A 25,081-nucleotide genomic window follows, 5' to 3' on the forward strand; every position below is an offset into this window, starting at 1 on the left:
CTAGGAGAGCTTTTCCTCCCACGGAGTTCAATAAAATAAAATAAGGTAGATGGAAGGGAGGGAGGAAGGGTCCCTCCCTCTTACTTTCTGCCCATTGAGATGAACCAGAGTCCTTCTCCCCGTAAAATCCCCCATTTCTCCCACGATCCTTGCAGGCAAAGCGTTGAATTCCCTGGCAAAGAACAAATGGCAGGAAGGGAGAATCCGGCTCCTTTATCGTAGGGAGAAGAAAAACCAACCAACCCCCCAACTTCTCCCTTCGTTTTCATTCCTTGCCCTTTCCAATTGTCAAGCTTTTTGCCTCATTCTTCCTACTTCCCACGGAGAAGTAAAACTCCTTAACCGGGGTAGGCTTTTAAGGCACCTCCACCCTCTTCAACTCCTCCCCCCTCCCTCATACACACATAAAGTGTCCCGCTTTGCCTTCCTTTCCCCCCCCGCCCCCAAACGTGTCTGCTGCTTCAGCTTCACATGCCTCAACTCTGTTCCAGCTGCATAATTTTGGTTTAGGACCCAGGGCTTCTTCTTCTTCTTCTTCTTCTTTTTTTAAGGAGAGGTGATATGTGTGTGTGTGTGTGTGTGTGTGTCTCCTTTATCGTAGGAAACGTTTCTGAGGTTTATGGAGCTTAAAGGTTCAAGTGCTTTTTGCCTCATTCTTCCTACTTCCCACGGAGAAGTAGGAAGAATGACTTGACTTCCACAGGACTTCTTCTCGTTCAAACACACACAAACACACAAGCACGTGCGCACACACACACACACAAAACACAGAGGCGGGGACGCGGGTCGAGTGCCTCAAGATATCCCCACCTAGCAGCCTTTTCAGGGGAGGGAGTGGGGGGGATCGGGACTTCTACGTATCTCTAATTAGGCTGGCTTTGAAGACCTATTCAGCCTGTCTGAAAGGCTCTGAAGATAACCGGGGTAGGCTTTTAAGGCACCTCCACCCTCTTCAACTCCTCCCCCCCTCCCTCATACACACATAAAGTGTCCCGCTTTGCCTTCCTTCCCCCCCCCGCCCCCAAACGTGTCTGCTGCTTCAGCTTCACATGCCTCAACTCTGTTCCAGCTGCATAATTTTGGTTTAGGACCCAGGGCTTCTTCTTCTTCTTTTTTTTTTTTTAAGGAGAGGTGATATGTGTGTGTGTGTGTGTGTGTGTGTGTGTGTCTCCTTTATCGTAGGAAACGTTTCTGAGGTTTATGGAGCTTAAAGGTTCAAGTGCTTTTTGCCTCATTCTTCCTACTTCCCACGGAGAAGAGGGTGGAGGTGCCTTAAAAGCCTACCCCGGTTAAGGAGTTTTACTTCTCCGTGGGAAGTAGGAAGAATGAGGCAAAAAGCACTTGAACCTTTAAGCTCCATAAACCTCAGAAACGTTTCCTACGATAAAGGAGACACACACACACACACACACACACACATATCACCTCTCCTTAAAAAAAGAAGAAGAAGAAGAAGCAGCCCTGGGTCCTAAACCAAAATTATGCAGCTGGAACAGAGTTGAGGCATGTGAAGCTGAAGCAGCAGACACGTTTGGGGGCGGGGGGGGAAGGAAGGCAAAGCGGGACACTTTATGTGTGTATGAGGGAGGGGGGGAGGAGTTGAAGAGGGTGGAGGTGCCTTAAAAGCCTACCCCGGTTAAGGAGTTTTACTTCTCCGTGGGAAGTAGGAAGAATGAGGCAAAAAGCACTTGAACCTTTAAGCTCCATAAACCTCAGAAACGTTTCCTACGATAAAGGAGACACACACACACACACACACATATCACCTCTCCTTAAAAAAAGAAGAAGAAGAAGAAGAAGCCCTGGGTCCTAAACCAAAATTATGCAGCTGGAACAGAGTTGAGGCATGTGAAGCTGAAGCAGCAGACACGTTTGGGGGCGGGGGGGGGAAAGGAAGGCAAAGCGGGACACTTTATGTGTGTATGAGGGAGGGGGGAGGAGTTGAAGAGGGTGGAGGTGCCTTAAAAGCCTACCCCGGTTAAGGAGTTTTACTTCTCCGTGGGAAGTAGGAAGAATGAGGCAAAAAGCTTGACAATTGGAAAGGGCAAGGAATGAAAACGAAGGGAGAAGTTGGGGGGTTGGTTGGTTTTTCTTCTCCCTACGATAAAGGAGCCGGATTCTCCCTTCCTGCCATTTGTTCTTTGCCAGGGAATTCAACGCTTTGCCTGCAAGGATCGTGGGAGAAATGGGGGATTTTACGGGGAGAAGGACTCTGGTTCATCTCAATGGGCAGAAAGTAAGAGGGAGGGACCCTTCCTCCCTCCCTTCCATCTACCTTATTTTATTTTATTGAACTCCGTGGGAGGAAAAGCTCTCCTAGCCCCGCTCTGAAGTGAAGGAGTGCGGTATATTCTTCCACGCTACGGCAGCCCTGAAGGGCCGGGAGATATTTGGGCAGCTCTCGTTTCAGTTCTACGGGCGAGGAGATGGGGGAATCGGGAAGATATTCCCCTTCCTCCAACTCCCCCCCCCCCGCTTGAGCAGGCTTCCTCCTCCGTTTCTTTAGCCCCCACCGATCTCAGCTGTTTCCCTTCTGCGTTCCTCCAACTCCCCCCCCCCGCTTGAGCAGGCTTCCTCCTCCGTTTCTTTAGCCCCCACCGATCTCAGCTGTTTCCCTTCTGCGTTCCTCCAACTCCCCCCCCGCTTGAGCAGGCTTCCTCCTCCGTTTCTTTAGCGCCCCCTCCCCCCCGATCTCAGCTGTGTTTTTTTTTTAAACCAAAATGCTTCGGCAGTGAAGCCCTTTCACAGAGCAAAGCAGAAGAAGGGAGGGGTGTGTGTGTGTGTGAAAACGGAGCCACAGCCGCGCCCCCGCCTCCTCCCCTTCCCTTCCTGCCGTTTCTTTCCCCCCCCATCTCAGCTGTTTCCTTCTCCCGTACTCGTCGCGGGTTATATGCGTGGGCGGGGTATACGGAAAATATTTTACACGATCCTGAAAACCTGCGGGTTATTCGCGTGGGCGGGTTATTTGCGTGGGCGGGTTATATGGGTGAAAATACGGTAATCTGTGGGATCTTACTGGCCGCTGGGAGGTATGTGGCAGCAGGCGGTCTCGAAGGTACCCTGGCCCTAAGCCCTGTAGGGCTTTAAAGGTGATAACCAACACTTTGAATTGAGTCCGGAGACCAATTGGTAGCCAGTGCAGCTCACAGAGGACAGGTGTAACGTGGGTGTACCTCGGCACATCCAATATCACTGGCACGGCAGCATTCTGAACTAAATTCATAGAGATCTAAACAAACTCTGCAGGAATTAAGCAAAGAAAATGTTACACATGCCACTTTCCTATCCACTTCAAATATCTAAATGCCTCTGAAGAGGACAAAGGTGGAATATTCAAATCATTTCAACAGCTTAATGTAAGAAGAAAATATACTTTGAAAAAAATGTTCACACATTTTCTAATTTCTGATAGTTCAGAAAAAATCTACTATACTCACAGCTTACAGTGTGGCACTATTAACTTAACAGATATTCAGACTATTTACTAATGGCACAATTGGTCTTGCCATCAATTGCCTATGCAATTGCTACAATGCTACAATCTAAATACAGCACACAAAAGATATTTGTTGAAATAATTTTTCATCCATAATTTGTTAACATGAATCAAATTAGTGATGGGATTAAAAAATTTTTACTATCGGTTCTCTGGACATGATTTATGGGCATGGTGTGGTTTTATGTGTGTGGCTTTTTGGGTGTGGCTTTGTGGTCATGGCAAGGGAATGATACTGCAAAATCCCCACTCCCTCCCCACTCCTGGGGAAAGGTTACTACAAAATCCTCATTCCCTGCCCACTCCACTAACCTGCTTTTCAGCTCCGTTCTCCTGTTCAAGGCAACAAAAGATGATCAGCTGGGAGGCAGCGGGGCTGGGCCAGGCTATTTGCCGGTTCTCTGAACTACTCATTTCCACTACTAGTTCTTCAGAACATGTCAGAACTGGCTGAATGCCACCTCTGAATCAAATCCAATACATAAAAGGACCCCAATAATCACCGTAAAACAGAAATAAAATAAAAATAGTCAATAGAGTCAATAGCATTGTGGTTTTTTTTTAATAACTGAACACAGTTATCTACATATATATATTCATCTATTATATGATTTATATGGTTATCTAACCCAGAAACTGTGATTATGGAAGATTAATAGAGGGTTAAAACAAAACAGCTATTAAATTTTTTTAAAAAAACAGAAACACTCAAGGCCACAACATATTTACTAGATGGGGGTCATTCAATATCTTAGTTCAATGCTTACATGAGGACAAGAAGATCAGGATCACTAGAATTACAGAGATATGCTGTTCTAAATGGCAATCCTGAGACAGAGAGGCTTACCTCCTGTGACCCAATAAGTAACACTGTTTCACCCAGCAATGAAACTCTGCGTCACAGCTCACAGCGTGATCTGATCATGGAAAGGGATTGCTGGTAAAATCCCTCAATTCCTGTTTTATGGTGATTATTGGGGTCCTTTTATATATTGGATTTGATTTAATTTAATTTATACTTGCATCTATCCTATTCATGTTTCTTCTACACTTCAATAACCTACCAGTTGTGAACAAATCCATGAGCATCAATGAAAAATTGGTAAGTGATAAGTGGTAAGAATAAAAAGATAGAGGATAGAGGATAAGCATCAATAAATTATTGCTTAAATTTCATTCATGCATTCCAACAAAATGTGAAATTAACGTAGAAATTATAAAGAAAATGGGCCTCATGAGGACATGGTAAACTGAAGATATTCTGAGGAATTTGGAGCAACGTTATAACTGAAATTGCTGGCCGGATGCAGCACCTGTGAAATCTCAACAGGTAAAAGGGAGATTGTGAGAGTGCCCAAACATAGATGGAGGTTCTTTGTGAGTAGGTGGCATGAACCAAAGTTTTTGTCATTTGTTTGTGATTTTTTTCAATAAATTTATTTGAGATTGTATTATACAAATATGTTTTATACAATTTCACAAAAGTTAAATGAAAGAAAATAGAAAATTAAAACATGAATATGGTGTCTGCAGGTACGTAAAGTCATTTACGTAGAGCCAAGGGGGCGCAGTGGTTAAATGCAGCACTGCAGGCTACTGCTAGATCAGCAGGTCAGCGGTTCAAATCTCACCGGCTCAGGGTTGACTCAGCCTTCCATCCTTCCGAGGTGGGTAAAATGAGGACCCAGATTGTTGGGGGCAATATCCTGACTCTCTGTAAACCACTTAGAGAGGCCTGAAAGGCCTATGAAGCGGTATATAAGTCTACTGCTATTGCTATTGCTATTTATGTTTACAAAACCTTAGCAAGCTGGCTTTTTTTATTAGAAAGCTTTATTTATTTATTTTTCCATGCAACTTCTGTAAAATCACACAGAGCAAATTAAATTGTTTTCTGTAGTCCAACTGATACTTTTTCGAGCCTGGCTTTACAGGCAAATGAACTTCTGAATGCATATCACTGGCACTGATTTCTTACAGATAAATGTGTAATCCTTTTCTAAGCTAGTATTAAAAAACTTGGGATACCCTACTTCATTTTCTCATCATCCCCACTAAAATATTCTAGTTCTATAACAAAATAACCAAATTTCAGTTGGTAAATTTAAACCTTCAAGTGTTTGAATATTTAAAACATTCTAGCACATCATCAAGGCTCAGTAAAGGATATCTCCAAAGTCATGATAGACTAGATCAGGGGTGTCAAACTCAATTTTATTGATGGATGCATCAGGGTTATGTTTGACCTGCAGGTGGCATGGCCGGGGGCGGCCTAGCCAGCTCAACGTTACTCTTGATGGGGGTCCCTGTGATGGCCAAGCGCTAAGGCAGAATTTTCCTCAAACAATCCCTCACTTTCATTATAATTTTCTTCCTTTGTTCGTTTTCTTTTTCCTTCCCTCTTCATTCTTTCTTCCCATCTTTCCTTCCTTGCTCCTTCCCATCTTTTCTTCTTTGTCTTTCCCTTTCTCCTTTCAAATGCAAAAGGGGAATAATTTGTTTTGTTTTTAGTTTTTTTTTGCTAGCCTTCTGCGAGAGAAAAAAGAGCCCGGGGGGGGGGGGGATGTGTCCTGGCAGAGGCAATGTGGGCCTGTCATTTGTTGTTTGCAGGGTGGATCATGAGCCAGATCTAAGCACCTTGCGGGCTGGATACGGACCACGGACCTTGAGTTTGACACTCCTGGACTACATGTTCCAAGTGTTAAAAATATTCAATGTTTTATCTAACACCAGACATTGAATAAAAATATAAATTGTAGAATAAGAATATAAATTACTAATAGCAATATGCCTGAGAATGCTCAATGAAATTTTAAGATTGGATTGTTTTAAGAGAAAAATATTAGTGCTGAATAAAACTTAATGATTACAAATATAACAGTAACCCTGCTCCGAGTAATGGCTTCTAGAAAATCCAGTTATTCTCCGGTTTTATTTCATTTTAAAAAAACTTTGAAAAATATAATTGATATCAACAAGAGACTAATTCACAATCACTAAAAGTCACCTCTCTAATTGACACTCACTGGCAGGCTGCATTATTTTAAAAGTAAAGTGATAGACAGGATGACTTAATGTCGATGACAAAAAAGACTAATGGAAATGTGAAAATCATTCAAAATTCAATGCATCTCCACTGTAAAACTCTAATCAGATTTAGACTATGTGATGTGATGGGGCTATGAAGGCAATTTTTACTTATGGGAATAACTTCTAATTGCTTTCAGATATTCTGCCACATTTGAATATTGCTACTGAAATCTTAGTGCTGAAAAGCAACATGCATTGCAAATAACAATGAAATATAAAACAATTTTAAAAGGGAATGCAGAGAAAAAATAAGAGGTAACCAGCCTTAGTAAAAAATCTCATGTGCACTACCTTATCTTGCAAGGTAAATATAAACATACAAAAGAGAGAATCCATTAACTTAGTATTAACCAGGGATAAGAAATCTATGCACCTATCATAACAGTTTTTCTCACTTGTATCCCAGGTACTTTATCGCATTTGACCAGTACAAATTGTATTTGTAAAAATAAATAAAGAAAAACCAAGTGTGAGGCTTTGCTTCCCTTATCTCCTCAGCTAAAAAAAAAATACAAATCAAATGCACTGAAAAGTAGACCGGTCTAGTAGAAATGTTGCAATTGGAAACTGCAACTTTTGCCTTTTGCTAGATTTTTCATGATTTGCTACTTAACCACTAATCTAGATTTGTACAATACAAGGAACCACAGGGCAGATAAACTAATCTAATTCAAATCATAGTTATAAACTACATTAAAACTTTCTGCCTTTACAACCAATGACTGTATTCAGATTAAACAACATTTTAAATCAGAGATACAGATCCCAGTTCAGAACTTTCATTCATATCTACTTCAGGCTACAAGGCAACAGAAAAGAGACTGCAAGATAGTCTATAATATTTAGAGGAACACGGCTGGGTATCAAACCAGAGCTAAGTAATACTCAGGACTCAAAGCACATGGCTTGTGTACCTTTTTTATGGCTTCTCTGTGAAGTGCTATAAAAGAAGAGTATACTTTCCTGTCCTTCTGAGACTGAGGGATGGATGGACGACTAGAATGTAATTCCCAATTTATTTCTCAAAACTTCAGTCCCTCACCTGTTATGGCTTAGTATATTGTATCAATGGAAGGTTGTTGGATCACATGATGAATTCTATGGTTGCAAATTTTTATTCCCCTGGGAAAATTTCTTCAGAAAGGTAGTATGATTTTCTGCCTCACAAATAAAACACTTTACAAAGAGCAATTCATTTTGAACAAAGGATACTGAACTTTGTGTTCTTAGAAGCTATTCACCATCTGAAGAATCAAATTATATTTGTTCTAGTAGAAATCAGTAATGTTACCAAATGTCTCTAAGCAGATATTTTTCAAAGATGATAAATCTGGTTAAGATTTAAAGCAACAGTGCCCAAGCACTTTTATAATACTTCTTTCTTTTTTATATATTTTCCAAATGCATAATTTTTATATATCTATTATACTTTCTTATTATACTAAGGCAACATTTCTGATACAACTTGTGATTCAGCTGTATGTTTCTAAGGTACTCTAAAACTGTGAAATTATTTTAAAATACAAAAAAGTTAGTAAACAGGTTACTTTTTATTATTTTAAGAATTTCCATTTTTTCAATTCTATAATACACTAATTCTACAAAATTGATATCTCACAGGATGGAAAGGTTGAGTACTTTCCCACCCTTATATATTGGCATATACAGTATATACAATCCAACACATGGCATACTCAGTGGAAACTGTCCTACTGATTTCAAGTACTCAAAGAATATAAGCTGCTTTATAACATCTCAAAGTATATCTTGATTGACATATTATAAGAATTGTTTCCTTATCCACTCTTTACTGAATAAGTCAACATTGGCTGAGGTCAAACAGCTAAGCCATAAATAATGACTTATAAACCACGATTGTTGAGTTTATATAATGTGCAAAGCAACAACCAAGTTACATTAGATCTTAGCATACTGTGTGGATTCAAAATTGTATCTAAATTTTTCTTGTGTCAAAACAGATACTTTCCTATCCTGTATGATTTGGCATAGAGACTCATTCAGGAAAAAACCCATCCCTTCTACCATTGACCTCTACATAGTTCAGTATTTTTACTTGAAAATAAATATCATTGTATTTCACTATGATGATAAATAACTAGGGTAACCAAAAATAATTCAGCCTAGACTTCAAAGAAGTCTAACTGTTCTGTCGCCTTGCTTGGTACGGACCTAGGGTTGCAAGCAAGATGCCCTATAAATTATCAACATTCACTTACATCAGCTTTATTTAAGTCTATAATTCTTAGCTTTTTAAGTCTTAAAAACTAAAGGTCATGTAGCTAAAAAAGATGAAAAATATCACATAACAACTCTAGAGGATGTTATGCCAGGTGATTGCTGTCCATTAATGTCAATTAAGCTGAGAATCTTTTTGACACAGCATTGCAAAGCTGTGATGGCCAAGGAACACATGCAGTGGGTAGAATATTGGCAAAATAGTGAGGTCATCATGAAAAGCACTATCAGGAGGTATTTTTTATGTGATATATTTATGCTACACTATACCTTTTTAAATTTGTTTCTACACAGACAGAAATCTATACTGTTCATTCTTCACAATCATAGTTACCCGAGGTTCAAAATTTATAAGTATTGTTAAGTTATAGCATACCTTCATTCCATCAGTGAGAATGCTACAACTTACAATTGTGTGTGTGTGTGTGTGTTCAAAACTAAGTAGAAGTTATTAAATGAGACTTGCTCCAAAATAGAGTAGGATTTGAATACCAGTAGCACAAGATTATTTATTCCTTCTATTTCCTTCACCAGGTTTAACTAACAAAACTGAATAAACATTTATTTTATAGTAAAAAATTATTTTATAGTAAAAATCTAAATGCACTCCTGCAGATACCCTTGGGCAGTTTAGTAACTGGGTTTCAATGTTAAGTTCAAAGAGAACTTTGGCATTCAACAGATTAAATAATGTCATCAGAGGTATCTCAAAAGCACACCTTTTTCATGGCAACTTCCTTCTAGAATGGTATATCCAGACATCTGTTGGTTTCTAGTCTGATGATGTTCCAGAAGATACAGAAAACTTGGTTAATTTCAAAGGCTGTGGGGAAGAATGATGGTGAGCCCTTGTAAGATTTTTTTTTGTATTTTTCTTTTGTATGGCATCTCTTTTATTTTATTGTTCTAGATTTTTATATTGTAAATAGTAAACACAATAATTGGAAATTATGCATTTTAAAAAATCTGTAGATATAGATAGATGATAGATGACAGATAGATAAATACCATATTTTTCTCACTATAAGACACACACACACCCAAAAAAAGTGGATGGAAATGTCTGTATGTCTCATAGAGCAAATATTGAGGAGGAGGAGGAGGAGGAGAGGAATTGATGTGGCGGCTGGCGCTTTTGTTGCTGAGTAGCTGATCGGTCATTGGATTAGCCTCCCGGAATATCATCAATCAGCTGTTATACATGGCGGGTATCACTGCTACCACTATCGCTTCCACCACCAATCGCCACCACTGTCCAATTGCAACCACTGAATGACGGCAGCAGTGATAGGCAGCATCGATCCCTGCCACCTAAAACAGCTGATCAGCAGTATTCTGGGAGGCTGATCCAACCACCAATAAGCTGCTCGGCAGTGAAGGCTCCAGTATTGTCCCGGCAGCAGCAGCTCAGCTCAGTTGACCAACGGTAGGTGCAATGGAGTGGAGTCCTGACGAGCCACGTGATCAATATTCCCTCTAATTTTTTTTCAGTGTGAGCAGAAAAGTATTGTGTTTGAGCGGCATATTTTCATGCATAAGCACCTGAATTTTTTTTCACAGATGTCACCTAAGACAACAACGAAATCAGTATTATTTGAAACTCAAAGTTATGTTTATTCAAGGTTCCTGCTTAATTAAAAGTGTTATATAATATCAGTATCACTTAACAACGCTCCTGCTTAGCAACCAAAAAGTTGTTTCAGAAAGTCTGGCATTTGAAGCACGCAAGTTTTAAAGCTGTCAAGTTACAAGATCCTTGCACCCCTAACCCTTTAGAAAAAAAAATCCCAGGGGTCTTCAAACCTGACAGTTTTAAGACTTGTGGACTTCAACTCCCAGAATTCCTCCTCCAGTCATGTTGGCTCAGAAACTCTGGCATCGAAGCATGCAAGTCTTAAAGCCGTCAAGTTACAAGATCCTTGCACCTATAACCCTTTAGGAAAAAAAAACCCAGGGGTCTTCAAACCTGACAGCTTTAAGACTTGTGGACTTCAACTCCCAGAATTCCTCCTCCAGTCATATTGCGGTGACGTCATCTGCATGGATCTACTCCATCTTCGGTTTTTTTCACAGGGGGCAGGGCTGCCACTGAAGATGCCAATGAGCCCCTGCCGCCACTAGAATAACTGTTGCCGCCTCCTGCTCCTCCTCCAACAGCATCACCATGTTTGCTGCCCAGCGCTGCAGCTGAGATGAAGCCGCCAAAGCTCCCGCTGGCGCTCCTGCCCATGGCAGCGGCAGCGGTGCCTCCCCTTTCACTCGGAGCACCTCAACTGGGCTCCGGGTTACCCCTGCCGCCGCCTCCACCTCCACTGTGCTTTTGAGAAGCCATGAAGCCTTTTTTTCCTGTTCCCGCCCCCTCCGCTCCCTTCCTACTAGCTCCCGTGGCCTCATGGCTCCTCAAAAGTACAGCGGAGGAGGAAGGGGGAGGGATAACACGGGGACCAGCTCAGGTGCTCTGCGTGGAGGGAGAGGCACTACTGCCACAGGCGGGGGTGCTGATGGGAGCTTTGGTGGCTTCACCTCAGCCGCAGCGTCAGGCGGGAAATCCGGCAGTGCTGTTGGAGGAGGAGGAGGAGGCAGCAGCAAATATTCTGGTGGCGGCGGGGGCTTTGCAGGTTCACTTCAGCCACAGAGCCGGGCGCAAACGGCTAGGATTGGCCACCCACAAAGGACCTCCCCGGGCTTGCTTTGCTGAATACGGGGTGACTGATGCTAGTTTGAGCGGCTACAGCAGGCACAAACTACCGTAAATCGCTCCGTGCTCATCAAAACCAGTCTGGGGGTCCTTTTCCGGGCAGCCTGTTCTAGCCGCCTGCAAAGGACTTCCCCGCGTTTGCTTTGCTGAACACAGGGCGACTAACAGTAATGAGCAGCGCAGCCGGCTGCTAGGAGGTCCTAGGAGATCGGCTGTGCCATGTAAGCTCCTGCCGCCGTCCCCACGCCCGTGCTAACCCTAGATTTTCTGAAGCCCCTCAGCTTCCGGAGCCTGTGACAGAAATAACTGCGCAGCAGTTAGAAATGGCTACACGGTGTTTTCTTGCCACGTGCGCGGCTGCGCACCTTAGAGGAAACAGTAGCTGTGATAATGTGCTGAAGCTGACCAGGCTGTTTCTGCAAGGACACTAGCCAGATGAATGCCGGATGGATGCTGGGAGGCAGAGGCAGATTTTTTTTTTCATATTTTCTTGTTTTCCTCCTAATGTGCATCTTATGGTCGGGTGCATCTTATAGAGCGAAAAATATGGTAAATAAGAGAAGTAAGCTGGGATACAAAAATGGCACTCTTCTTTATCCATCATTTAAGGATTTGTGATGCATTAAATAAATGTTATTCTCAAACTGAAGAGGCTTACAGTCTGCAGGCAGAATATGAATTGATTCCACTTCAGTGCCTATATTCAACTAATCCATTTGTCTGTTTTGACTTCCAGTCCTTAATATGATTCCTATAAAGAGGCAATCCATTCAATGTAAACACTAGAGTAAAACATATACTCTAGTAACAGATTTCTCACTACAGTAGTAACTAGCAACAGATTTCCTACTAGAATCTTAAAGTATGTCCTTTATTTTCTATAGCTGTTGACATAGGTTTTCCATTGCCTATACTTCATTGCTATGTTTATTGTTTAGAAACTATTACATTTGTGTAGAACATTCATGGGATGTGAAGGAAGGAAATACCGTATTTTTTGGAGTATAAGACACACCTTTTTCCTCAAAAAAGAGGCTGAAAATCTGGGTGTGTCTTATATACCAAATACAGCATTTTTTGCTTCCCGAAGCACCGCCACCCTCACCAAAATGGCCATGCATACCTTTATGGAGGCTTTCAGAGAGCTCCTGGGAGCTGGGGAGGGCAGAAATGAACAAAAAGTGAGACATTTTTTGCCCCCCCCCCCAGCCCCCAGCAGCACTCTATAAGCCTCCATAAGGCTATGCATGCAATTTGTTTGACAAAAAAGGGGCCGTTTTGGTGAAAAATGGGCTGTTTTTTGCTTGTTTTGGGGCCCCCACTCCCTCAGAAGCACTCTGCAAGCCCCCCCCCCCGGCTATTCATGCTTTATGGGGGGGAAATGGGCCCATTTTCACAAAAATAAGGTTTGCAGAGTGCAAAAACTTTTTTTTAACCTTTTTGAAAGTTCTTTTATTGATTGATGAGAATTACATTGATCAAGTGCTGTGCCAGCAGAAACAAAGTTTTAGGTGCTGCAGATTGTCAGCGATTTCCTTCTCCAGCACATGGATAAATACACCTAGAAACATCTACCTACCTACCTACTCTCTCTCCCTATCTACCTACTATATTTCTCTCTTTTATACCTCTATCTACCTACCTACTTTCTCTCTCTCTTTCTCTTTTCCTACCTATCTACTTTATTTCTCTCTTTGTCTCTCTATTTCAATCCCTCTACCAACCTACCTATTCTTTCTCTCCCCTACCTATCTACTGTATTTCTCTCTATATATTTCTCTCTATCCCTCTACCTACCTACACACTCTCTCTCCCTACCTACTTACCTACTGTATTTCTCTCTCTCTCTCGCTATTTCTCTCTATATATATCCCTTTATCTACCTACTTACCTACCTAACTACACTCTCCCTCCCTACCTATTGTATTTCTCTTTCTTTCTCTCCTTCTCTATCCCTATATCTCCCTACCTACTTTTTAAAAACAATTGCCTCTTCAAAACATTGGTGCATCTTATACTTCAATATATCTTATACTCTGAAAAATACGGTAATTCAATTATGCAGGCCACCGTAATTTCAAATGTTGACTAAAAGCTGTCAGATAGCTATGGTCCAACAGTTATTAGCAGGTGGAAAACATTTAACATTCAAAAATGATACAAATAAAGAATGTTATTGGCAGCTTTCCTAGGTTAAATTTGTAAGATAAAGATTTTTGTTTTAAAGCACATTTTTTATCTTTATTCTTTTTGTGGGGATTACCAACTTTGTTAGTTCCTCAAGACAGAATGTGGGGGGAAAAACAGATATTTCTGAAACAGGACCAAATAATAATGCTTCGCAATCTAGTGATAGCAAGTAATCCTATACTACAATTTAGAATACCAAGTAATGCCCCCATTTATTGAATTTGTCTCCTTCTCCCAAAAAAGGTTTTAAAAAATATTGGTTTTTCTCAACTAGTACCGATTATAGCAGAATAAGAGAAAATTGTATGAGACAGCATATAAAGAATATACAGCCCAGCAAACAAGGCAAAAATGACACAATGGTGTGTGTACAATGAAAGCGTTTAGCTGAAAGTTCACTTACCAAGAGATAATTCTGATATATTATTTCTTATATTCTTTGGCCTGAACCAACTGCAGCTTGGCACATATAACATTTCCATGGAAATTGAGAATCTTTCCCTGACAGATTCAGTAGCCCCTCAGATTCCAGAACTGTCTCACACAGGACTTCAATACACATAAATCATAATAACTTAGTAATAAAATAAAAAATTGGCAGTTAATTAAATTACAAACAACTGCTACAAGCATTATTTTAAAATAAAGAAATAATTCTAAGGCCAGACAAGAAATATACAAGTGGCCCTTGACTTAGAATCACAACTGAGCCCAAAATTATGTTGTTCAGCAAGACCTTAAAGTGAATGTTGCTCCATTTTACAACCTTTCTTGTTACAGTTGTTAAATGAATCACTGCAGTTGTTAAATTAGTAAGATAGTTGTTAAGTGAATCTGTCTTTCCCATTGACTTTGCTTGTCAGAGGGTCACAAAAGGTCATTAAGTTACCCCAGGACATTGCAGCCGCCATAAATATGAATCAGTTGCCAAGTATCTGAATTTCGATCAAGTGACATGGGAAAATTGCAATGATTGTAAGTGTGAAAAATGGTCAACTTTTTTAAAATCACTTTTTTCAGTGGTGTTGTAACTGCAAACAGTCACTAAACAAATGGTTTTAAGTCAAGGACTACTTGCAATTTTATAGACGAAAGGCTGTTCCCAAAAGAACAATATTGGAAGTATAATAAAGGTTTTAGTAATCTAGGAATTTTCAATAGCAATATCTAATTAATACACTAATTGTTTATTAATGCAATTTTTGTTTGCAGAACATGATAGGCCATTAATCTTGATTTACAGTGGCTAAACTTTTTCACCTTGCTAGGCCAAACCCAACTCTCCCCCCCAAATGCAGTCACATTATAGTATGAAGTGTGTGAACCCTAATTTGTATATTATGAACAACTCTGGAAAACTGTGCAGCATTGGAAAGATCTACAGTATTAGCCAAAATATTTCACATTCAAAGAACAATGTTTCAGGAACAAAACACAATTTTGAGTTTAAATGAGCTGTTCTGACTTTCCCAGAAGTATTCTGACATTGCTAGACCATTTTGCAAGTACGGTGATCGTAAAACAGTCCCATTTTGTTCCCAAAGCAGTTCCTTCAAATCGAAAAATTATTGTCTGTTTGGAACTTGAAACACCTCAAACAGTATTTGATTCCCTGGATATCTAAAAATCTTGACATGCCCAGTTTTGAAAGACATGTTTATAAATAGTAATAGTGTTAAAGTACCTATTTACTGTCGAAGAGTTTAGACATTGCGATGAAGATGCTTAGCAATTTGAGATGCATATGAAGAAAAATACACTGAAGTGAAAAAGAATATACAAAAATGAATGAACAAATTAAATTTAAAAAGTAGGCATGCAGGTTTCCGATGGAGATAGAAGCCTTAGAAAACATGTCACTGACTCACCAATCCATTGTTTGGCTGATGCAAGGAGGAAAAAAGCCAAATATTATTAAAATACATTATAGGAAAATGTTTACAGAAACCAGATAGTAACCTTCAAATTTACTTGAGCTCTAGTCTAAAAAACACTAGCTATGTGGGGACAAATTATCATTATATTACAATCTGGTTCTGTAATTTCTATGTAAATTTTCAAATTTATAAATATTAATTCATTGCTGACATTTCTGCAAAGAAAACATGCTTGCTTTTCTAATATTTAGGATATTAAGAAACTGTGCAACTCTCTATAGAAATCTCATCAGTTTTATAAAATATTGCAAACTTCCATAAAAATATTTGATTCTTCAAAGCAACTTCAAAGTACAATCTGATTTGTATTGAGGAGAGCTTCAGCATCCAAATAATGTTTATTGAAAGGCATATATTATAGATTTAGTTAAGTAGGGGAAAATAATTAAATTAAGTTAAATTAAAGGAATGGTATTAAGCCTGCATTTTAGAAACTATTATTCATAAAATTTCATGGGTCCAAGCAAAAATTTCAGTTTATCCTGTACCTTTATAAATCCTTGTTCGCACAATATAACATGTTTCCCCCCAAATAAGACAGGGTCTTATTTTCTTTTGACCCCTTAAATACGTACTTGGCCTTCCTGATTTTCCGGGAGGTCTTATTATTTTTGAGATGCAGAAGGTGGCAAGCATGGTAACCTCATCGCTGCTACGGTATATATTTTGAGGGAGGCTTTATTTTTTGGGGAGAGCTTATTTTAGCACATGCACTCAAAAGCCCAATTGGGCTTATTATCCAAGGAGGTCTTATTTTCGGGAAAACAGGGTACTAACTCATAAACCAACCAAGCAAATATCAGCTAAGTATTCTCTGTACGTCAAATGTATGTTTGTAAAGTGTACTGAGTGAATCCACAAAATTAATGTATTTGTGAGTTACACTTTTATAAAATAACTCAAAACATTGATATAACTATAGTAATACGTTTTCACTTAGTACCTTTGCCATAATAACCAAACTGTCAGGTGAACTGGGTTGAGAAGGGCTGAGAGACTCAAATTCACCCAGATTCATTTCATGCTTAAAATATAAGGGAGTTTTTGGGCTGTTCATGTTTCAAGGGAGACCATGATAAAATTGGATGGAGCCATGGATTTCTTTCGGGTAAGAGGAAGATTCCAGGAGATACTTGCTTTTAAATTATGCCAAATCTGCTACATTATATACTACAAGTTTTTCATTCTTCTGCCTCAGAAAAGGTGGGAAAGCCGAATGTTATGAATACTATTCAAGGTGCCACCAAAAGCGAGGTGGGAGACTCAGAGGTAACATGGTCTTTAATTATTCATGTGTGTCAAAATATTGGCATCACATTGCTGTGACATGTCTTTTTCCCTTCATTGAGAAGGGGTGGGCATGGCCTGCGCATCTGGCTTGCAGGCCGCCAGTATGACACCTCTCCTCTAAGATATTGTATGATGCCTGGCTAATGATCTCAAAACAATTTGACAGTATAAATAAAATCAGTTTCACTATCTATAATTAGACAAAAGTTTAGATCATAAAATATGATTTGCTTCAATAAATTACACTTTAAATCAATTTTTAATACCACGTAGGACAATATAGTGTCTTCAAAACATTCCGACTCTAATCACTGCTAGAAATTTGTAAGTATTTCAGCAGCCTAGAATAAAAGCCCAATAGAGATTTAAAAAAATTATCATCAGACCAACCAAAAAGCCATTCATTAAATTCAGGGATTTTTACACCCTTCTAACAAATGTTATTGTATTTGAAAATGGATATGTTAAACTTGTAGGGCATAAATGAACAAAAGATACCAATATTTTGTGACCTCTTTGCAATTTACAACAAAATCTTACATATTTTAAGAAGGTCCAATATGTGCACTGAAAACAAATATTTTCAAAATTATAGCTTTGGTTAATATTAATGTTGAAGTAGTGTCACCATCATAAAACCTCTTTTATGTAGGAATTAATATGACAGTTTATGTAACTAAATCATTATCAGTGTGACAATATCGTACATATAGCTTAATATATACTTTGGACACTTGCTAGGAAACTGTGATTATTCATTGCTTCTTTTCACACGTCCATCCAATTTTCTTGCAAGCAAAAACTGATCCTGCTATATCTGAGGCAACATGGAAATTATCTCTGTGGTACTGTGTGCATGATATACTATTCATATAAGCATGGCTTCACTTGATAACTTACATGTATGAGTACATTTGTTCAACATTTTCTCTTTGTCTGGCTAGCTGCAACTAGAACTTCCTTACTAGAAAAGATATTCCCATGATATTCATAACGTCAGTTTCTTACTTTTTCACCAACATAGTTCTGAAATTTCACTTTGATCAGCCAGATGCCTTCTGTTCTGCCAGACCATTGCAAAAATACCACCTTATATTATGCATATGTCCTTATGAGGATCATTTAGTATAGTCCATGAGCCATATATTTTATTGTTTCACCCAGACAACTTATCATCTACCCTAAAAAAAGCAACTCTCTGACCAAAAGCATGACTTCTATTTATTTGTTTTCCTATTCAACTGTTATTCGGATAAATTCTACCAGATTGCTCAGTTTTGTGACTCTAAGTACCATCCATCTCTCCTTCAATTTCAAAAATGGTACTAAAGTTTTTTAAACATACACACAAAAAATATATGGGTAAAAGACAAATAAACTCAGAAGTACACATACATTCATTCTCAATGTATATATGTATGTATGTGTGTGTGTGTGTAGGTAGGTAGGTATGTAGGTAGGTAGGTAGGTAGGTAGGTAGGTAGGTCGGTCTGTCTGTCTGTCTGTCTGTCTTCGGTTATTCGGGTTTTCTCCCGCGTAAAATTGGAAGTGTCTTGGCGATGTTTCAACGAAGTCTCATTCGTCATCTTTAGGCTTCGTGCTTCCAGATTGCTCCTGGAAGCACGAAGCCTGAAGATGACGAATGAGACTTTGTCGAAACGTCGCCAAGACACTTCCAATTTTACGCGGGAGAAAACCCGAATAACCAAAGACCTACATACTAACACCCGCGAAAACCTCAGAAAACAAATATGTATGTATGTATGTATGTATGAAAACATATGGTCCTTGTTTAGTGACCACAACTGGGATTAGAAATTTAAGTAAAGTAGTAGCTAAATGAAAATCACATGACTAAGACGGCTTACAATTTTATTTTGCTTTTTGTTATTTCTTTGAGCTGAACTGAGATGTATTTTTGAGGATATCTTGGTATGGAATAAATAACCAGGTGAAAATAAGAACAGAGAGTTGTTGTGAATATCATAAATGTGAGAACTCATCACCAAATCAATTTTTAGCACCATTGTAACTTGAAATTACTAAAAAAAAATGCAGTTGCTAAATAAGGACAATGTGCTTGTAATTTGTTTTCGTTTGGATGAGACTGCTGGTTTTATAATCATAATGAAGGTTTTATTGTTAATGTTTTACCGTTTTTCTTTTTTCTTTTCACTTTAATTTAAATATCAATATTAAAGAGCAAAGTAATAACATAAAATACATTGCTCAAGTATGATACAATTAATAAACCAAAAGTCACTAGTTTAAATACCATTGTTGTGCAAACCATCATGACTAGCGTCATTTAGTACACTGTCCAAAACCAAAATCAACAAAGAGATTGGCTTGATTCACACAACACAGTTATTCTATGATTAACTGAATGGTTTATACAATCAGTCAAACATTCTGGATTCATATCATAAAATGAACCATAAATGAATCACAAAGCATGGTATACGCAAAATACTATGCTAATATGCAGCTTACTACTTTGTGCTTCAATGAATTGGTTTCTGTAATGAGATGCATGAACCAAAATTCCATTCATTGCATCAGTCAAATGGCATTTAAAGGGAGAAAGGAAAAGAAGCATAGAGACTAAGGCATTTTAATTCCTGAGATTTTTAAATGTACTTGTTAATAAGTAATCACTACACTTTTAATATAATTTTCCTCTTGGCTAACAACCAGCTTTGGCTCTATATTTGAATTAGGGAACGGTCAAAGTAAGTAAAGTGACTTTTATCACTGTTGAAACCAGTCTTACATAAATATGACCTTTGTGTCATTCTCAGCTCTTTGAACTGTACAGGTGTTATACTCGGAACAGTTATTTCAAAAAGACACTATTCCAACAGAGAAAGAAAATTCTTATGCTTTGCAAGATAGTCTCCATAAACATGCAGGATCTGAATTTATATCTCTAATAGGAAATCTGTTTTCTAAATCAAGAACAGTTTGCAAGTTGAAGAGATCACAGATAGAAATGGCACTCCAAAGCCATTTTATTATTTATTAGAGAGGAAAGAAACAGAATCCAGTTTCTTTCACTAGTTTGTGCTGGATTATAAATGTCATTATTCCTCACCATTGGCTGTGAAGTCCAACAATATTCACAGCCTCCCAACCCATTTTTAAAGACAGAAATCCTGGGCAGATCTACTGTGAAATAAATCCATTAACAAATGTGACTAAGCCCAAATTCATATTTGCAAGAACCAGAATGGATCTTACTGTTCAGGTAGGCAACTGACTGTGAAGGACAGGCCTTAACCCACAGCTGTTTTCTAAAAAGGAACCAAGAACCCAGAGGATAATCTGAATGTATTCAAAATACTTTTCTTTCTGTACTGCAAACTCTTTAGCATGTTCAGTAAAACTAAGGGTGTAAGGGGCGGGGGGGGGGAGGGAGAGAAAGTAGGTTGATTATTAATGGCCATGGACCCTAATAAAACAAACAGACTTCCATCCTCAAAAAGTACTATTCTGAAAGGCACTATCAGATCTGGGGAGACTTGTTAAACTCCGGCTAAGCGCTGTGGACACTGGACTACATAAATTAATTGGGCTAAATGGATAATTAGCAAGATGTAGCAGAGCACTTGAGCAGGATCATTATGCAACTCTCCTGTCTCCGTTCTCCTCTCAACAGGCAGCGAGCTTCTTCCCATCCACTGCCTCAGAGCCATCAGGGAAAGGCCAGAAGATTGAAGCTCTTCTCCCCCTTCCCTATTCGGATCCGGAAGCAGCGCGGCTGGGGCTCCGCTACCCAAAGCGGGCCATCCGACCCAAGGACAGGCCGTAGGTCAAACAGCACGCTGCCCATTTCGGCTGCCCCGCTAGCCAAGGCCTGCCTGCAGAAAGCCCGGATTGGAAGCCATTCGCACAAGGGAGCAGTATAAACCAGCAAGTGTTTCGCGCTGCTCTCCGAGCACCAGACTCTGGGACTTACCTTGGCAGCCATGCTTTTACCTTGTGCAGCCGGCCCCTTTTCCCCGGCACAGCGAACGAAGGCAAGTAGTAAGCGGCGCCGGGACTGACGCGCCAACCAGGCGAGAGGAAGGGCCGCTTCTGCGCGCTCATTGGCTGAAACAGCCTCCAAGAGCAGCTGGAATGCGCGTGATCTGCCGGTGTCCTCGGGCCTGGCGGGGCTGGCGCGAAAGCGGTTAAGCAAATCCATGCCTGGAATTGACCCCGAGTGGGCTTCGCGCCCAGCGATTTTGTGAATGCAATTTTGGTCTGCTGTTGCAGCTGCGTCCCTTGGAGTGGAAGCGCTGTCTTTTCGTGAGTTTGGGACGGATCTATTAAATAGAGGGAAAAGATTCAAAGGAAATCTAAAGCTGCTGTCCTTGCCGACTTGGCATGAAAATCAATGCCCAAGAACAATTTTTTATCAAAAGTTTACATTTCCCTTCTAAAGGGTTGATTACATTTGTCATTAATATGTCTTTCTCCAGGATAGACTCCTCTCTTATCACAAAAGTGTCAAGTGTTAAGAATATAAGGCCAGGTTCAGGAAAAACCAAGTTTGTGATGGCTCACAGACTTAAGTGAGCCATGTTATGGAAGAAAGGGTGCCAGATGTATATACTCTGTTTCCCTGAAAGTAAGACCTCACTGGATAATAAGCCCAATCAGAATTTTGAGCGCATGCGCTAAAATAAGCCCTCCCCGAAAATATTGCAACATAGCAGCAGCCATGGTGACCACACTCACTCCCTTCTGCACCTCAAAAATAATAAGACCTCCCCGAAAATAAGGCCAAGTGCTTATTTCGGACGTCAAAAGAAAATAAGACCTTGTCTTATTTTCTGGGAAACTCGGTAGCACACAACACTATTGCGTAAGCTGGTTACCCATGTGTTTTCGGATGCAATTCAAGATTCTGGTGGTTACCTAAAAAGCTGTAATGGCTTGGGACCATGGTACTTGAGGATCAACTTTTTCCCAGAATTTCTACCCATCCAATTAGATCAAATAGGATGGCCATGCTGCAGATTCTATCTGTTAAAGAATGTGGCTGATTTTTCTGCAGCAGCCCTTGCTTCTGTGGAACATTTTCCTTTTGGAAATCAGAATTGTCCCATCTCTGTTAACCTGTAGAGCTTTAAAAATCTCACTATACTCCTTAGTCTGGAGTGCTACATGTGCCAAAGGTCCTGTTAACAGCCCAGACACCTTACTTTCTATATACTTTGAAGTACCCTATTTCCCCGAAAATAAGAACTCCCTGGATAATAAGCCCAATCAGGTTTTTGAGCGCATGTGCTAAAATAAATCCTCCCCCCCCACAAAAAAATAAGCCCTTCCAGAAAATATTGCACTAGAGCAGCAGCCTTGAGGTGACCATGCTGACCCCTCCTGCACCTCAAAAATAATAAGACCTCCCTGAAAATAAGACCATTTCGGGGGTCAAAAGAAAATAATACTCTGTCTTATTTTGGGGAAAAGACTCGTAAGTTTTAATGTTTTTACTGGTTTAATGCTTTTCAGTTTTGTTGTTTTAAAATGTTTTTAAGATATTAATTGTCACATGTTTTGAATGGTGAGCACCCAGAATCATTGGCTGAGATGGGTGGCTACAGAAATTGAATGAATGAATGGAAAGAGTATTAGGAATGTCTGCTGCCTTGAATTATTTAAATGCAAGAACAATTAAAATAACATAAAAACATATAAAAACTATTAGATTGTAAACCTAAAAAGAAAAAAGTCTAGATTCTGATGTGCAGTCTCTTTATCCCATCCCAGGACTTGAGGGGGAAATCCAGGTCTTAAGTGCTTTTTAGAAGGCTAGGAAGATAGAGATGCCTGCCAAACTTCAGGGAGAAGAGTTTTTGAAAATACAGGGCTGTCACAGAAAAGGTATGCTTCAGTGCAGTGAGGTACATTAATCAATATATTTTAACTCATAGCGGACGTAGTTGCAGAATAAGTCTTATGTGACAAACATAGGGAGGATTTACTGATAGCATTCCAAACTTGAAACAAATACAGTAGTATAAGTTCATCCAACATAATAGCAAAAGTGTTTGTGATACAGTAGATTGTGTGAGCTCAATTGAATATATTGTTATACCATTAAAGTGCAAGGATATGATAAACATTATTATTACAACAAAGCAACATAGTGAGCATTTACAATGCTGGATTTATGACCCCAAGATACAGGTTCAAGTTCACCTTCAGCCCTAAAGGTAAGGTGACCAGACATCCAGATTTTGGTGGGACAGTCACGATTTCGTACAATTTGTCCCACATCCCGCAGCGTTCTTAAAAAATCCCGATTTTTGTGACCAGACCCGGAAGTAAGCCTGCCCCACCTCCAGCCCTCTATACCCGTCCTGGCCGGATGGTATTTTGTCCCTTCTGTCTCCCAGCAACTTCGGGAAGCAACTTCGGGAAGGTCCTTTGCCAGCAGGCAGGTTCTAGGACGCCTGCCGCCACCAAAGGACCTTCCCGGAGTTGCTTTTCTGAGCAACAGGGAGACAGAAAGGACAAAGTACCATCCGTTTTGCCCATGCTACGAGGGCAGCAGGAAGACTAGGACAGGGATCTCCTCTCAGCTCCAGCCAGGGAGAGAAGCAGCAGAGAAAGGCAAACCAGCATTTTATATTTTATTTGCTTTGCGCCCGAGCGGGGCGGGGAGTACACCTTGCCAGAGGCTGCTGGAGAACTCTTTCCAAAGAGAGGGTCTGGGAGCTGGGCGGGCGAGATTGGAGTGGGGAGGTGGGGAGCGCACTTGTTCCCCTTTCCCATGGCCTGCCTTTCTTCACGGAGCCTGTGGATGCGGCTGCTGGCTGTGCAGGTGGCCTGGAGGGAACCCCCGAACCTCCTGGCATGGACCTGGCATTGGAGATCCGCGTTTCCAAAGCGTAGCATTATTTCATTCCTTTCCTGTTTTGGGGGGGAGGGAACTACGAGAAGCAGGTGGTGGCCACTTGGGGAATATTTGTGTCCCCGGGAGATCTGCTCTTCCCCACCCCTTACCTCCGAAGGGGAGGCCAGGTGTGGGAGAGAGTGCTAATGATAATGACTGATTCCCTCCTGTTTCTGTGGGTTTGGAGGGGTGGGGAGAGAAGGTAGTTGCAGAGCCTGGACTGAAGTTAGGAGGCTGACTCGCTACAATAAGCAGTGACCATTATTTGGAGAAAGAAAAAGCATAGCAGTGCGACAGAGATTCGCTCTTTCAGAACCTGCATCATCTATTTTTCAATTTTTTTTAAAAAAGCCTTTTAAACATTCTTATTCCTAAAGGCAAAAAAGCCCATGAGACTTGCTGGAGAATGGAGCGAAGGTGACGTGGGAGGGGGAGGCCGGGCGCCGTGGTGGGGGAAGCTGTTGCTGAAATAATTCGATCTGTCAGGAACTCGGAGGTGGGGGGGAGGTCAGTGGGAAGCCTTTGCCGGCCCGACGCCAGCCGTAGCTCTGAAGTTGCTTTCCTTTCTACTGAATCCCCTGCTCAGCAAAGCAAGTTGGGGGAAGTCCTTTGCGCCGGCTAGAAAAGGTCTTCACTCACTCCCTCTTGCAGCACACCCCGATGCGAAAAACGCCGAGATCGGCACACTTGGGGCTGCTGCTGCTGTGATGTCCAGGGAGGCTCCGCTGGTCTGGAACCCATCCCCGGGGGGAGGGATCGTCTTCCCGAATGGGCTGGTAAGGGGATAGAAAAGGTTTTTCTCCAGTTCCAGGTTTCAGCTTCTTGGCTTCATTATCTCATTATCTCTTTCCAGCTTCTTTTGTTGAGCCTGTAATTAAGGTTCATTTTTATGTCTTAGGAAAGATCACCTGGTTAAAAAGAAGGAAGAGGCTCCGCTGGTCCAGAGCCCATCTGCAGGTTGGGAGGGAGCGAGAGACAGACAGAAAAACAGACAGACAGAGACACAGAGAGAGATGCACACACAGAGTGAGTGAGTGAGTGAGTGAGTGAGTGAGTGAGTGAGTGAGAAACAGATAGACACACACACACATACATATACACAAAGAGTGACAGAGAGAAAGGCAGGGAGGGAGAGGGATAGAGTGATAGGGAGGGAGAGACAGACACACACAGAGTGAGTGATTAAGTGAGTGAGTGAGAGACACACACACACACACACACACACATACACACAGAGT

At 40.6% G+C, this 25,081-nt stretch overlaps 1 protein-coding gene across 2 annotated transcripts in view; it reads right to left on the reverse strand.

Annotated features, from left to right (window-relative positions):
- The window catches only part of SLC25A13 (solute carrier family 25 member 13), a 162,250-nt gene extending 141,285 nt beyond the window's left edge, over window positions 1-20,965 (reverse strand). The window contains exon 1 of one of the 2 annotated variants that reach the window (XM_014051794.2): window positions 20,916-20,965. In XM_014051794.2, coding sequence (XP_013907269.2) covers window positions 20,916-20,927 — 12 coding nt within the window. In that variant the 5' untranslated portion in view covers window positions 20,928-20,965. Of the gene's footprint in view, window positions 1-9,561; window positions 9,696-20,915 lie in introns of those variants that run through there. The other variant, XM_014051795.2, reaches the window with a different exon arrangement.
- Between the last annotated feature and the right edge of the window lie 4,116 nt (window positions 20,966-25,081).

The sequence above is a fragment of the Thamnophis sirtalis genome, unplaced genomic scaffold, assembly GCF_051295495.1.
Source record: "Thamnophis sirtalis isolate CommonGarterSnake01/CBP01778 unplaced genomic scaffold, rThaSir2_p1.2 scaffold_4, whole genome shotgun sequence".
In the NCBI taxonomy this organism is placed as follows: Eukaryota; Metazoa; Chordata; class Lepidosauria; order Squamata; family Natricidae; genus Thamnophis; species Thamnophis sirtalis.